Consider the following 15,334-nt stretch of genomic DNA (forward strand, 5'->3'; position numbering starts at 1 on the left):
TGCACTTGTTATATTACTTTGTGTTGACAATTATCCATGAGATAAATATGTTGAAGTTGAAAGCAACCGCTGAAACTTATATCTTCCTTTGTGTTGTTTCAAAGCTTTCTACTAAGAATTTATTGCTTTATGAGTAACTCTTATGCAAGTCTTATTGATGCTTGTCTTGAAAGTATTATTCATGAAAAGTCTTTGCTATATGATTCATTTGTTTACTCATTGTCTTCACCATTGCTTCGAATCGCTGCATTCATCCCATATGCTTTACAATAGTATTGATCAAGATTATGATAGCATGTCACTTCAGAAATTATCTTTGTTATCGTTTACCTACTCGAGGGCGAGTAGGAACTAAGCTTGGGGATGCTTGATACGTCCCAAACGTATCTATAATTTCTTATGTTCCATGCTACTTTTATGATGATACTCACATGTTTTATATACATTATATGTCATTATTATGCATTTTCCGGCACTAACCTATTGACGAGATGCCGAAGAGCCAGTTGCTGTTTTCTGCTGTTTTTGGTTTCAGAAATCCTACAAAGGAAATATTCTCGGAATTGGACGAAATCAAGCTTCCAGAAGACCGAAAGGATAACGAAGTGGGGCGACGAGGCACCGACACAACAGGGCGGCGCGGCCCTGGCGTGTGGGGCCCTCGCGTCGCCCCTAAACCTACCCTTCCGCCTACTTAAAGCCTTCGTCGCGAAACCCCCAGTACCGAGAGCCACGATACGGAAAACCTTACTAAGACGCCGCCGCCAATCCCGTCTCGGGGGATTCAGGAGATCGCCTCCGGCACCCTGCCGGAGAGGGGAATCATCTCCCGGAGGGCTCTTCATCGCCATGATCGCCTCCGGATCGATGTGTGAGTAGTTCACCCCTGGACTATGGGTCCATAGCAGTAGCTAGATGGTTGTATTCTCCTCATTGAGCTATCATGTTAGATCTTGTGAGCTGCCTATCATGATCAAGATCATCTATCTGTAATGCTACATGTTGTGTTTGTTGGGATCCGATGAATATTGAATACTATGTCAAGTTGATTATCAATCTATCATATATGTTGTTTATGTTCTTGCATGCTCTCCGTTGCTAGTAGAGGCTCTGGCCAAGTTGATACTTGTGACTCCAAGAGGGAGTATTTATGCTCGATAGTGGGTTCATGCCTCCATTGAATGTGGGACAGTGACAGAAAGTTCTAAGGTTGTGGATGTGATGTTGCCACTAGGGATAAAACATCAATGCTTTGTCTAAGGATATTTGTGTTGATTACATTACGCACCATACTTAATGCAATTGTCCGTTGTTTGCAACTTAATGCTGGAAGGGGTTCGGATGATAACCTGAAGGTGGACTTTTTAGGCATAGATGCATGCTGGATAGCGGTCTATGTACTTTGTCGTAATGCCCTAATTAAATCTCATAGTACTCATCATGATATATGTATGTGCATTGTTATGCCTTCTTTATTTGTCAATTGCCCAACTGTAATTCATTCACCCAACATGTTGTTTATCTTATGGGGGAGACACCACTAGTGAACTGTGGATCCCGGTCCATTCTTTACATATGAAATACAATCTACTGCAATACTTGTTCTTTACTGTTCTTCGCAAACAATCATCATCATCCACACTATACATCTAATCCTTTGTTTACATCAAGCCGGTGAGATTGACAACCTCACTGTTACGTTGGGGCAAAGTACTTTGATTGTGTTGTGTAGGTTCCACGTTGGCGCCGGAATCCCTGGTGTTGCGCCGCACTACACTCCGCCACCAACAACCTTCACGTGTTCCTTGGCTCCTACTGGTTCGATAACCTTGGTTTCTTACTGAGGGAAAACTTGTTGCTGTACGCATCACACCTTCCTCTTGGGGTTCCCAACGGACGTGTGTCTTACACGCCATCAAGAGACGAGGTAGCCCAGGAGTTGGCCGGCTGGCACGCCGAACGTGCACTTGGCCGGGTTGAGCTTCATCCGGAATCTTCGCAGATTGGTGAAGGTTTGTCGCAGGTCGTCAAGGAGGGTACGCGTCTCCTTAGTTTTTACAACTAAATCATCCACATATGCGTGAACATTTCTGCCGATTTGATCTTGCAAGCCTTTTTGCATGCACCTTTGGTAGGTGGTGCTTGCATTTTTCAAGCCGAACGGCATAGTCGTATAGCAATAAGCCACGTACGGGGTAATGAACGAAGTCTTTATTTGATCATCCGGATTCAAAGGAATCTGGCGGTAGCCTGAATAGGCGTCTAAGAAAGACAACAGTTCACAGCCGGTAGTCGAGTCTATGACTTGATCTATGCGGGGCAGGGGTAAGGGGTCCTTCGGGCACGCCTTGTTTAGGCTGGTGTAGTCGATACACATGCGCCAGGAGCCGTTCTTCTTCAGGACCAGGACCGGGTTCGCCAACCAGTCCGGGTGCAGTACTTCCATGATGAAGCCGGCTGCAAGCAGCCGGGCGATTTCTTCACCAATGGCCTTCCTTCTTTCTTCGGCGAAGCGACGAAGGGGTCGCTTCACCGGCTTGGCTTCAGGCCTGACGTGGAGGTGGTGCTCAGCCAACTCCCTCGGCACACCCGGCATGTCCCTTGGAGACCATGCGAAGATGTCCCGATTCTCACGGAGGAAGCTGGTGAGCTCGCTTTCCTATTTTCTTTTCAAGCCGGCACCGATGGTGACGTACTTGTCCGGCTGCGCCGGGTCCAGCAGGATCTTCTTGGTGTTGTTGGCCGGCTGGAAGTGAGTCGTCCCAGCCGGGTTGCCTACAGCCGTCATGTCCGTCTGCGCGGCCTTGGCCAAGGCGACAGCGTCGTGGATGAGCTGCTTCTCGGTGGCGATGACCATCGTCTGGGCCATCTTGGAGCTCTGCGTGGCGCAGTCCATGGAGCGGCGATAGTCGCCGGCTACGGTGATGACCCCTTTTGGGCCAGGCAGCTTCATGTTCAGGTACCCGTAGTGGGGCACCGCCATGAACTTTGTCATGACCGGGCGGTCCAGGAGCGCGTGGTAGGGACTGACGAGGTCCACCACCTCGAACTCGATCTTCTCGGTGCGGAAGTGATCCGGCTTCCCGAACATCACCTCCAGTGTGATCCGGCCGATCGGCTGGCAGCAGTGGCCTGGCACGATGCCATGGAAGACGGTGGGGGTGGGGCGCAACTCGGCCTCCTGGATGCCCAGCTTGCGGGCGGTGTCGCAGTAGAGGATGTTGATGCTGCTGCCCCCGTCGATGAGGACGCCGGGTTGTGCCGATGGTGGGGTCGAGGACCATGGTGTAGCTGCTCGGCTTCGGCAGGACAGCCGGTGTGGCACGGCGATCAAATGTGATGGCCTTCTCTGACCAGTTTAGGTACTGGGGGGCCGGCGGTATGACCGCGTTGACCTCGAGGGAACGGCTCTGCTGGCTCGTCTTGTCCTCAGGCTCGGAGGTGAAGATGATGTAGGTGGCATCCTCGGCCAGGTAGCGGCCATGGTGCACTTGGTTAGCCTCGTGATGCTCGAGGTTGGCGTTTTCTGCGCCGGCTTGGCCACCCGGCCCGCCGGCTGGTGGAGGCGGGAGCGGTTCGCCGCTTGTCAGCCGCTTCATGAAGTGGCAGTCACAGGTGGTGTGGTTGGACGGGTTCTTGCCGCTGTGGTACTTGCACGGCGAATCGAGCATCTGCTCGAAGGTGAACTTCGGCTTCCAGGGCCGGTCTTGTTTCCGGCGCCGGCTGCCGCCAGCCGCCGCATGGTCCGACATGGCTGCCACATGGGCGGAACCGTACCGGCGGTCCGGCTGGTCGCTGTGCCCCTTGCCGATGTAGTTGTCCCGCCGGCTACCCTGAGAGGCGCCCTCGGCCGACTTGTTCTCGGCCGGCTTGTGGTGGTCCCGCCTGGATGGAGCCGGCGATGCTTCAGTCGGCGCTTTGCTGGCTTCTTCAGCCAGCGCGTACTTGTCCGCGATGGCCATCAGGGCCGCCATGGTCTTGGGTTCGCTGCGGCGTAGCTTGTGCCACAGCATGGTGTTGGGCCGGCAACCTCCCATGAAGAAGCTGATGGCCTGGATCTCTTGCACACCCTCGCAAGAGTTGCGCATCTCGCACCAGCGAGTTAGGTATACGCGCGATCCATCTCGTCCGGGCCCTACTTGCACATCTCCAGCTGCTGAGGGCGACCCGGCCGGCGGTAGGTGCCGGTGAAGTTGCTGACGAAGGCTTCCTCGAAATCCAGCAAGCCGTTGATGCTGCTGATACGTCTCAAAAGTATCTATAATTTCTTATGTTCCATGCTAGTTTTATGACAATACTCACATGTTTTATATACACTTTATATCATTTTGATGCATTTTCCGGCTCTAACCTATTAACAAGATGCCGAAGCGACAATTCATGTTTTCTGCTATTTTTGGTTTCAGAAATCCTACACAGGAAATATTCTCGGAATTGGATGAAACAAAAGCCCACAGTCTTATTTTCCACGGAGCCTTCCAGAACACCGAAGAGGAGACGGAGAGGGGCGACGAGGCGGCCACACCATAGGGGGGCACGGCCCCACCCCTGGTCGTGCCGCCTTATGGGGTGGGCCCCTCGAGCGTCCCCCGACTCTGCCCCTTCGCCTATATAATCTCTCCGTCGCGAAAACCCTAATACCGAGAGCCACGATACGAGAAAACATACTGAGACGCCGCCGCCGTCAACCCTACCTCGGGGGGTTCTGAACATCGCCTCCCGCACCCTGCCGGAGAGGGGAATCATCATCGGAGGGCTCTACATCACCATGCCCACCTCCGGACTGATGCGTGAGTAGTTCATCCTTGGACTATGGGTCCATAGCAGTAGCTAGATGGTTGTCTTCTCCTCTTGTGCTATCATGTTTAGATCTTGTGAGCTGCCTATCATGATCAAGTTCATCTATTTGTAATGCTACATGTTGTGTTTGTTGGGATCCGATGAATATGGAATACTATGTCAAGTTGATTATCGATCTATCATATATGTGTTGTTTATGATCTTGCATGCTCTCCATTGCAAGTAGAGGTTTTGGCCAAGTTGATACTTGTAACTCCAAGAGGGAGTATTTATGCTCGATAGTGGGTTCATGCCTCCATTGAATCTGGGACAGTGACAGAAAGTTCTAAGGTTGTGGATATGCTGTTGCCACTAGGGATAAAACATCAATGCTTTGTCTAAGGATATTTGTATTGTTTACATTACACAGAGTACTTAATGCAATTGTCTGTTGTTTGCAACTTAATACTGGAAGGGGTGCAGATGCTAACTCGAAGGTGGACTTGTTAGGCATAGATGCATGCTGGATAGCGGTCTATGTTCTTTGTCGTAATACCCTAAGTAAATCTCATAGTAGTCATCATGATATGTATGTGCATTGTTATGCCCTCTCTATTTGTCAATTGGCCAACTGTAATTTGTTCACCCAGCATGTTATTTATCTTACTGGAGAGACACCACTAGTGAACTGTGGACCACGGTCCATTCTTTTATATCTGAAATACAATCTACTGCAATCATTGTTCTCTGCTGTTCTTTGCAAACAAACATCATTCTCCACACCATACGTTTAATCCTTTGTTTACGACAAAGCTGGTGAGATTGACAACCTCACTATTAAGTTGGGGCAAAGTATTTTGATTGTGTTGTGCAGGTTCCACGTTGGCGCCGGAATCCCTGGTGTTGCGCCGCACTACACTCCTTCACCAACAACCTTCATGTGGCCTTCATCTCCTACTGGTTCGATAACCTTGGTTTCTTACTGAGGGAAAACTTGGTGCTGTGCGCATCACACCTTCCTCTTGGGGTTCCCAACGGACGTGTGCATCACGCGCCATCAGCTGCCGGCTGGCAGGTTGTTGAGCCAGGTGCGGGCGGAGCCGACCAGCATCAGGGGGGAGTAACGTACCGCCCAGCGCTTGTTGCCTCTGGCGATGCCGACTGCGGTGGAGTAGTCCAGCAGCTAGTCCTCCGGCTTGGCAGTGCCATCGTACTTGGGGGTGTCGTGGGGAAGCACGAAGCCGTCGATCATGGGCTCGTTGGCGATGTGGGGCCCGAAGCACTTTGGGCCGGCTGGCCCTTCTTCTTCCGCGATGCGGGATTCGACCAGCCGGTCGAGGCGGTCTCGGGCGTCAACCGGCTCGACGCGCGGGCCCAGCCGGGAGCGTGCCGGCTGGCGAGCGCCGCTTGCTTTAGGAGCCGGCCGGTGCTGGCGTCTGGGCGCCGGCTGCTCGGAGTCTTGCTCCTGGTTCCGGCTTGGTGGAGGCCGGCTGCGGCCGCTGTTGCCGCTTACTAGCCGGCTTGTCCGGCTTGAGCCTGCGTGTGTGGCACGGGAGTCTCGACGCCGTCTCGGTGCTGGCGAGGAGGACTCGGCCGTGTCCCTGGGGGCGTCCCTGCTGTTGCCTGCGGCACCACGAGCGTGAGAAGCTCTGGGAGCGTTGGCGTACCTGGGGTCCCTTGCCTGTTCGGCTGCAGCATGGCACAGCTCAGCCACCCGCCTCGTCTGGCGGCGTAGCTCTTCTCCGTCGAGGAGGCTCAGCTCTTCCGCGGCGGCTTCGGCCGCGAGCATGTTCTTGTTGGGGGTGTTGTAGATCGGCAGCTCCGCGGACGGAGCCGGCGCTTCCGCGCCATCGCGGTCGATTTCGGCGGCTAGGCCGCCTCCTCTCCGGCGAATCAGGCCGGCTCGGCTGGGGTTGTTGCCGCCTGGCGTGAAGCCGTCGGCGCGGTCGTACTCGCGCCGGGTGATTTCCAGCTGGCGCTTGGCAGTGGCTATCTCTTCAGCCTGCCTGAGGAGGAGCTGGCGATGTGCCTCCAGGTCCGCCTCGATGGCGGTGGGGTCGCCACCTGCGGTGAGCGGGGAGCTTAGCTTTGCCCGGACTTCGTCCAGCCGGGATGGTGGCGCGGGCTGCTTTGGGCCCGAGCCGGACGCGTGGCCGTCGACGCTGCGATCCAGGTTGGGGCCGCGGACGCGCGTGGACTTGGTGGGCTGCTCGTCACCGGTTGCCATGACTTGCACGATGCAGGTTCTGGCGAGAGCGTTGCTGGCGCCGACTCCTGGGGGAGGGCTTGCACAGCGCAGCACCTGCCGCGGGTAGCGCGGCGGTGCGACGGTTGCGACGTAGACGTCGTGTCCGCCGAAGGAGATGACGCTGCCGCCGGCAGGGAAGGGCCTGTCGGTGAAGCAGCCAGCGTTGTTGCGACGTACCCAGGTTCGAGGCCCTCGTGTGGAGGTAACACCTCTACTCCTGCTATGAGTGTATAAGATGTAACACAGTACAATGGTGCTCCTAGAGCTGTATCCGGCTGCTCCTGGGAGGCTAAGGTAGACGAAGGTCTCTCTCACAGGGCAGCGCTAAGACTAGAATGAGTAAGGAATGATCGATCCTCCCCCGCACGAGAGGGGGTAGTGCAGCTTATATAGGCGCTGGCACTTTACAGAGAAGTCCCTATGATCTACTGGCCGGCTGGCCGGCTCCGGCTTCCCGCTCCTTCCCGAGGCGCCGCTGTCAGGAGCCGTTGGACGTGGAAGCCTTGTCTTGTCACCAGCCGAAGTCAGCGGTATGGAGAGGAGGTGTCCCTGTCGCCATCGATGGCCTGTAGCCGTACGGCGCGGCGTGAGCCATGATGGCCTGTCGAGCGAGAGGCACTGTTTCTCTACAGTGCCCCGCGAGGTGAGATCATCGTGGACTTTTAGGAGCCGGATCGCCTTTCCAGTTCCTTCTCCTGCAAGGCTCACCAGCTCGCAGCCGGTCAGGGAGATTCAAACCCAGCCGGATATGGCAAGTTGAAGCCGGTCCAGCCATAGCACAGTCGGCTATGGCTAGATCAGCGTGGACTTTGAAACAACCTGCTCCCAAGGCAGCCGGCCACAGCTCCAGCCGGCTGCTCCTCAGCCGGCCTTTGCCGCGGGCCGACAGGCCTTGAGCCGACTGTTCTCAGTCCTTTGCCCTACCCGGGGTATTCCCCCCGACAGCGCATCACGCGAGCCGTTGCGGGGTGATTTTGAGCGCGAGCGAGATCTCCGGCCACCGCCTCCGCCTCCACCTCCACCTCCACCGCTAGGTGGTGGGGAGGGATATCTGCGAGGGGGCCGATGCGACCTCTTGCTTCCGTCTTCTGATTCTCCTCGCCCTTCGCGATGCTGACTCCGGCTTCGACGGCTGCCTTCACCATGGTGCTGGCTGCCTTCGTCGTTCCTGCTTCTGCGAGGCTCCGGGTCGCGCTCCTCATGCCAGCTCCGACGGGGTTCCGGCGTTCGCTCTCTGCTCCTGTTCCTCTGAGGGACGACGTTGTCGCGGATGTTGATTCCACCTGGCCCATGGGGTCTGGTGTTTCCGGCTGGACTACGACGACGAGGGAGTGGAGGACGCGGGTATCCGTTGGGCGGAGGTGATGGGTTCCGGTACTTGTCCCTACCAGTGTACCTTGCATCCTTTCCCTTCCTTGGATCTGACGGAGGTGTCTTTGATGGCACAGGGATTGGATTTGGGTGTTCTCTGGTTCTCCTCCTGCGCTCCGAAGATCCGGTGCGTGATTCATCATCATGACGACGATTGTCGTGGGCGTCCTTCTGCGCGGTAGACACACAAAGATCCGGGTTGGATTCCAACCTGCGCGAAGTATCTGCCTTGCTCTGCTGCTTCAATGCTGAGGCAACGAGCGTACGGACGTAGTCGATATCAATCTCCTCGTCCTTCTTTTTCAAAATTTCTGCAGCCTTTTTCATGTTATCCTTTGGAGTAGTGAATGGATGTTGCTCGGTGGGAGTTGCGAAGCTGATCTTGCGGGGAGCCACAGCTTCTCGCCTGATTCTATCCGCCTCCTGTTGAGCCTCGGTGATCTTGTCCTCCCAGTGCTTCCGGAGCTGCTTGACTTTTTCTAGTGATTCGTCCACCTGACGTTCTCGCTTGAGAAAATTATCCACGAAGTGCGCGGCCTCTTTCCTCTCGTCCAGCATTGCTGCTGCGGTGGTGGCAAATTTTTTGGTTTTTGCCAGCATCTCCTGCCTCTTGGCTTCTAGAGCTTCCGCGTCTGCTGCGTCTTCAGGAGTTATAGGTTTGTTGAGGATATCTGAGTGTGCGATTGCATCCATGCCTGCCTGCTCAACCAGTTCTTCTGGGGACAGGACTTCCTTATGCAGTCGTTCCCGCGATAGCGGAGATCCTGCATTGGATGGCTGTGGATCGGATTGGGTATTCTCATCTTCTGATTCCCGCTGATCCAGCGCCGCCAAGGTTGCGAGGACCTGCTTAGGCTGGGCGGATTCAACTTCAGATTGATCACCGCCTCCGAGTTCCTTCAGCTTGCGATCGAATTCTTCGGTATCCATGGAGGAGGTATCGTCGGAAATTGGGCTTTGGCTGCCCAGGATCGATCCTTCACCCGGAGCGTTGCTTTCTCCGACAGCCTCCTGCTGATCCGGAGCGTCGCTGTTTTCCGGTGCCTCAACCTGCTCCGACTTCTTGAGGGGCGGCTCCTGCGGTATGGGCTAAGAAGTGCACGAAGTGACACCGTTGCTTCTCTAACACCTGGGAGACCCAGGCGGATCTGCATTGGTCTTCCACCTTTATTTCCTGCTCAGGGGCGGCGGATTGGGTGGGTTTTGATTTTTCCAGATCTAAGGCGGAATCCTTCTTAAGAAGCTCCTGCGTCTCAGATCGGATCTTCGCGACTGCATCCTGCTTAGCGGCGGTCGCGTCAGCATTACTTACCAGTGCGTTCCCGTCGGAATCGACGGTTTCGCCGATGAAGATGTGTATGCCGCCAATTGGGACGATGGAGAGCTTGACGGGGTTGGTCCTAGCCGGAATCCAGCATTCGTCCTGAGGGACGATCGGGAAGTTCCCGACGTAAAGGACGCGCCCCACAGCGATGGATTCGTCGTAGCTTCCCATGGCGGAACCCTCCCGGTTCCGGCCTCCAGACGCCGCTGGCCCCACGGTGGGCGCCAACTGTCGTTGCCTATTCGGCAGTACCTCGGAGGAGGGATCCTCACGAGGGGGAGAAGAAGTAGGGGCCATATGGCGGAGTGCACAAGGGACGGTGGTACGCGATTTACCCAGCTTCGGATAACCTGCCCGATGGCAAGGCCTACTGCTGCTTGTTTGGAATTATCTGGGCGCTTTCGCGTTGTTACACTGAGTTTTGGTTGTGTCTCTAGGGCTCCCGGGATCTGGCTTATAAAGGCGCACGGATCTAGGGTTTACATGGAGAGTCCTAGCCGGATTATAGGTTGCCTAACTACGGTACAATGTCTTGCCGTGTACGTCAAGGATCCACCTTCCATCTACGTCGTACTGGATCCGGGTTCCTCATGGGCCTTCACGGATCCGGCCTCCTCCGAAGGTTGGTTAGGATCCGGCTTCCCGATCCTAGGCTGGACTTCATCCTTCATGATCAACAGCAACTGGGCCATCCGATGGGACGCATGCCACATCACCGTCTATGGGCCACCCGGGCTTGCCGGATCTAGGCACTGTCGATGGTACACCCATGAAGTATACCCACAACACATTTTTTGACGCCTCTTCAATAGTATCATGTCCACAAACCAGAAGATCATCTGCAAAAAGGAGCGAGTGGATTGGGGGACAGTTTGGTCCCAACATTATTCCTGCAAAATCATTATTTGACATGGCCTCCTGTAAAGCAACGGAAAGCTCATTTATAGAAGTAACAAAGAGATAAGGAGATACGGGACATCCTTGTCTAATACCTCTTTGACTTTTAAATTTAGCATACGGCTGACCATTGATAATGACAGAAAAACTAGGAGAAGAAACACAAGAGTAAACAACATTTATAAAATGTTTGTGCAAACCTTTTCTAGTAAGCGCAACAACTATAAAATCCCATTCTAATATGTCAAAGGCTTTGGCCAAGTAAATTTTGAGCATGAATGCATTACTCTTCCAGGAAGAGAGGCCAAAAGAATGAGTGATTTCTTGAGCAATTATGATGCTATTGCTAATACGTCTCCCTTCAATGAAGGCTTGTTGTGAAGGGTGATATAATCAGGGAGGTGGGGTTTAAGGCTATTCGCAATGCATTTAGCAATTATTTTATAGATAACATTGCACGGGCTAATGGGTCTATAGTCGGCAGGAATTAAAGGAACCAATTTTTTCGGAATGAGAGCTATAGGCGTGTCATTGATATGAGATGGCGTCATACCTGTATGAAAGAAATTCCTCACCAGTTGTATCACGTCTTCTCCAATCCAGTCCCAGGTAGCAATGTAAAACTTTACATTAAACCCATCTGGTCCCGGAGAGGCATTCCTTCTCATTTCTTTGAGAGTATCTAGCACCTCCTTTCCATCTGGTATTGAGTAAGTATAATCACCGGAATTTTGTGGCATTTGAGTATTCATGAAGGGCCTGCCAGTGTTAACATTTGTAGATGCAAAGATAGATCTAAAATAATTCACAAAGGTGTTACTAATCTTATCAGGCATATGTTGAAGGATGTCATTCTCATCTTTTATAGCAGCAATAGTATTCCTTTTTCTTCTTTTTATGATGGCCTTATGGAAATACGCAGTGTTTCTATCCCCATCCGTTGCCTTCTTGAGATCAAACTGTTTCTGATTCTGCAATCTTGGGCATTATGGAACATAATTCCACAGAATAGACATGTCTTTTTTTTCAAAGTGGAGATAGACAACCGTGGAGGAGTTGTCTTCAAAAGTTAACACCGCTTTATCCTTTAAAGGGTTGCTTATCATCATTTTGGTTGTTCCCCAAATGTAGTCCTGATTGGCAAATAGATTATTCTCTTGAAGTATATGGAAATCTGGTACTTTCCCTACCTTATTGGGAATATCTTTCAGCAGGAATAGATCTTTTGTTCCTGGCTATCCCATAAGCTCTGAAAATAACTAATATATTATCAAACTTGAAATCAGCACTTGATGTTGCATTCAGATTAGGGTCAAACCAATCCACAAGCAGATTCTCTAAGTACGCTACCAACGGTTGCTTTATGTAAAATGAAATCATATCATCTTGCGATTTAAAATAGGCCATAATTACAGAGCTTGATACCTGAGAGATTCCATGGTATTTGTCTTTCCACGCTCTGGACATTGCATCCTCAGAGCTTTCTGAGAGAGGGATCTTGGAGTTCCTCCAGTATTTGCTACTTTCAACATGAGGCAACAAGAGAAATCCAGCAAATCTTGCTTCATCACCTCATTACCTTGGATCCTGCAGAGGCCTGGTTCAGCAAGACTCATTGCCTGCGTCGCCAGGTCCAGATCTGGAATCTCAGCTTCATCTGATTCTCTCCCCTAGTTGACCTATGTTTCGTTCTAAATCTCCATGAAGCTAGTCGATCGGGACTCAAGTCTAACTTCTCGGTTCAAGGGAGAAGGAAAAGAGAATGTTGGGGAAAGCATATGAGATATGGAAGAGGCGGAAGGGTGGCTAGAGAGCAGACATTGGATTGGGGAGGAGGAATTAGGAAGGGGTCTAGTGATGGAGATTGGATTTGGGTTGGGGAAGGGAGGAACTAGGGCATGTCGCCAGACGCCATTGTAGACAGTTCGAGAGTAGTGGATGCTCTATAAGGCTGATCACATGGCTGAACAAGGGTGCCTCCTACTATTTTTTAATACATACATGCATACATACATACATGCATACATGCATACATACATACATGCATACATGCATACATACATACATACATACATACATACATACATACATACATGCATGCATGCATGCATGCATGCATGCATGCATGCATCCATCCATACATACATACATGTATATTTTCTCCGTTCACAAATAAGTGTACGTACATGCGTATTTTTCAACACCAATTATGAAGTGCAGTAAAAATACATTGATGCATCTCTTATCTTTAATTTTTCACATCTAATAAGTTAGGTGCATGTAGAAAACAAGAAAAATATATGCTGAATATATTGGGTTTGATTTTCCTGCGATGAGAGAGAAACAATTAAAATTCATTGAGAAGATAGGAGTATACTCTTTTGTATACATACATACATACATACATACATACATACATACATACATACATACATACATACATACATACATACATACATACATACATACATACATACATACATACATACATACAATACAATGTAATGTACTTTTAGAGATAAAAAAAGATTTACACCTCTTTACATATATAAAAAACATTATTTGGTGAAAATGGAAATAAATAAGTAGCACTGCATTGTTCATTTCCGTTTGTTATTGCTCCCGACGAGCAAGACAACATAGAACAGAGTGCGGAAGAAGAAACCAAATAGCGCAATAACTGTGAGGCAAGTCCACTTCCCTACGTCGTTGACGGCGTGCTCAGCGAGCACGTCAGCTCCGGTGACGATGCACGTGCTGGCAGTGATGTTGGCCCCGAGCGCGGTGCTGATTGCGTCGAGCACCTTCATCTTGATGGCCTCCGACATGCCTCCGATGGGCGTGCCGTCGAATACCTGAATTCCCCTTGTAAAGCACTTGGTGGCGTCGCTGAACTCGCTCTGCACAGCCGCTTGGTACGGGTACTTGACGAGTGACACGTAGTGGAACCATAACCAGTAGCTCGGGATCCTGTCCCGGTTAATGAAGAAGCCGGAGAAGACGAGGAAGTAGGCGAGAATGGCCGCCACCAACGTATACGCCAGCATCACGTGCGGCACCACCGCCGACAGGAACAGCACAAAGCCAGTGCCCGCCCAGAGTGTGGCCAGCACGACCAGCGTGAAGAAGGCGAAGGACGCACCACCTCCGTCGAGGCCGACGGCGAAGAAGGTGGTGACCGCGAACACCAGGGACAAGATGACAAGTGGTGGGAACGAAACGACGGTGTTGGCGAGGACGTAGGAGATCCGGCGGTAGGCGTTGTGCGCCGTCTCGCGGAGGAAGATGTGGCGCTCCTGGATGAAGACTGGCAGCGCGTCGCCGCAGACGTACAACATGGTGGTCATGGCCATGGCCAAGAAGCCGAGACGCTCCTGGACGCCCTTGGGCGTGTCGTCCAGCCGCAAGAAGATGGTGGCCAGTACGACACCCGTCACCGCCACCGTGCCGAGGCGCGTCCCGAACAGCTCCGGCATGCGCCACGTGTTGGTGAAGGACCGTTTGGCCAGCACCCACACCTCTGTCGCTAGCGGGTTCACGAACGTTGGCACGGACGACGACCGCATTCCCGTGAGACTCCCGGCCATCAGCTTCCCTCGGGAGACGCTCTCTGCCACGGCGAGCTCCAGCGGCATCGTGCTAACCTTCCTGTTATCGCCGTTGGCGGCCAGCTGCCACTTGTCATTGAACTTGGTGAGCGGCACGCCTCCATCGGGCTGGCGCTCGAGGTCTCGGATGGTGTCGAGCGCGAACTCGGCCGGGTTCTCGTTGTCTGGGCCGGGAGTGACGGCTAACTCGGAAAAGAAGGGCTTGAGGCCGGCGGGTGTGCCGGTGTAGACGGTGCGCCCTCGGGATAGAAAGAGAAGCTGGCCGAGGATGCCGAGGATGCGCGCGCTGGGCTGATGGATGGTCAAGACGACGACGCTGCCGCTGAGCGCGATGTTGCGGAGCACGTGCACCACCATGAGGGCGCTAGAGGAGTCGAGGCCGGAGGTGGGCTCGTCGAGGAAGAGTAGAATGGGGTCGTGGACGATGTCCGTGCCGATGGAGACGCGCCGCCGCTCGCCTCCCGACACTCCGCGGTGGGATTCGTCGCCGATCATTGTGTCGGCGGCGTCGGAAAGGCCGAGCTGGTCGAGGAGCGCGTCGACGCGCTCCCGTTTCCTGGCAGGGGCGAGCGAGCGGGAGAGGCGGAGCTCGGCGGCGAAAAGCAGCGTCTCGCGTACGGTGAGCATCGGGTGCAGCAGGTCGTCCTGCATAACGTAGGCGGAGATGGAGCGGATGCGGCGACCGTGGAGTGGCTCACCATTGAGTGTGATGGCGCCGGAGAGGCTGTCGCTGGCGATGCGGCCAGCGAGGGCGTCGAGCAGCGTGGACTTGCCGGACCCGCTTGCGCCCATCACCGCGAATAGCTCGCCCTCGCGCGCCACGCCGGAGATTCCCGATAGAAGCGCCTTAGTACGGGTGGACCTCGACTCTGTGCTTGCCCGGCGATTGCTGCCGCGGCCTTCCCTGACGCTGTAGCACAGGTCCGTAAAGGATAGCATGTACGGCACCGGCGTCGCCGATGCCCGGTGCTCGTCACCGGACGAGCCAACGTCAACGGAGGTCGACATGCTCTTCAAATCAGTCGGTGGGTCACTGCAATGTTATTATCTCTTGCTAGCAGTTGTCAACATTGTCTTCATACTTAACACAGCGGATGGCATGGACGT

The 15,334-nt window shown here is 53.2% G+C and overlaps 1 protein-coding gene across 1 annotated transcript; it reads right to left on the reverse strand.

The window, feature by feature from the left end:
* Positions 1–13,219: 13,219 nt before the first annotated feature.
* On the reverse strand, positions 13,220–15,235 carry LOC124670938 (ABC transporter G family member 1-like). Its single transcript, XM_047207394.1, has one exon. It carries the CDS (start codon positions 15,233–15,235, stop codon positions 13,220–13,222), a length of 2,016 nt encoding a protein of 671 aa, XP_047063350.1.
* Positions 15,236–15,334: the final 99 nt, after the last annotated feature.

This window comes from Lolium rigidum, chromosome 7 (assembly GCF_022539505.1).
Source record: "Lolium rigidum isolate FL_2022 chromosome 7, APGP_CSIRO_Lrig_0.1, whole genome shotgun sequence".
NCBI classification, from domain to species: Eukaryota; Viridiplantae; Streptophyta; class Magnoliopsida; order Poales; family Poaceae; genus Lolium; species Lolium rigidum.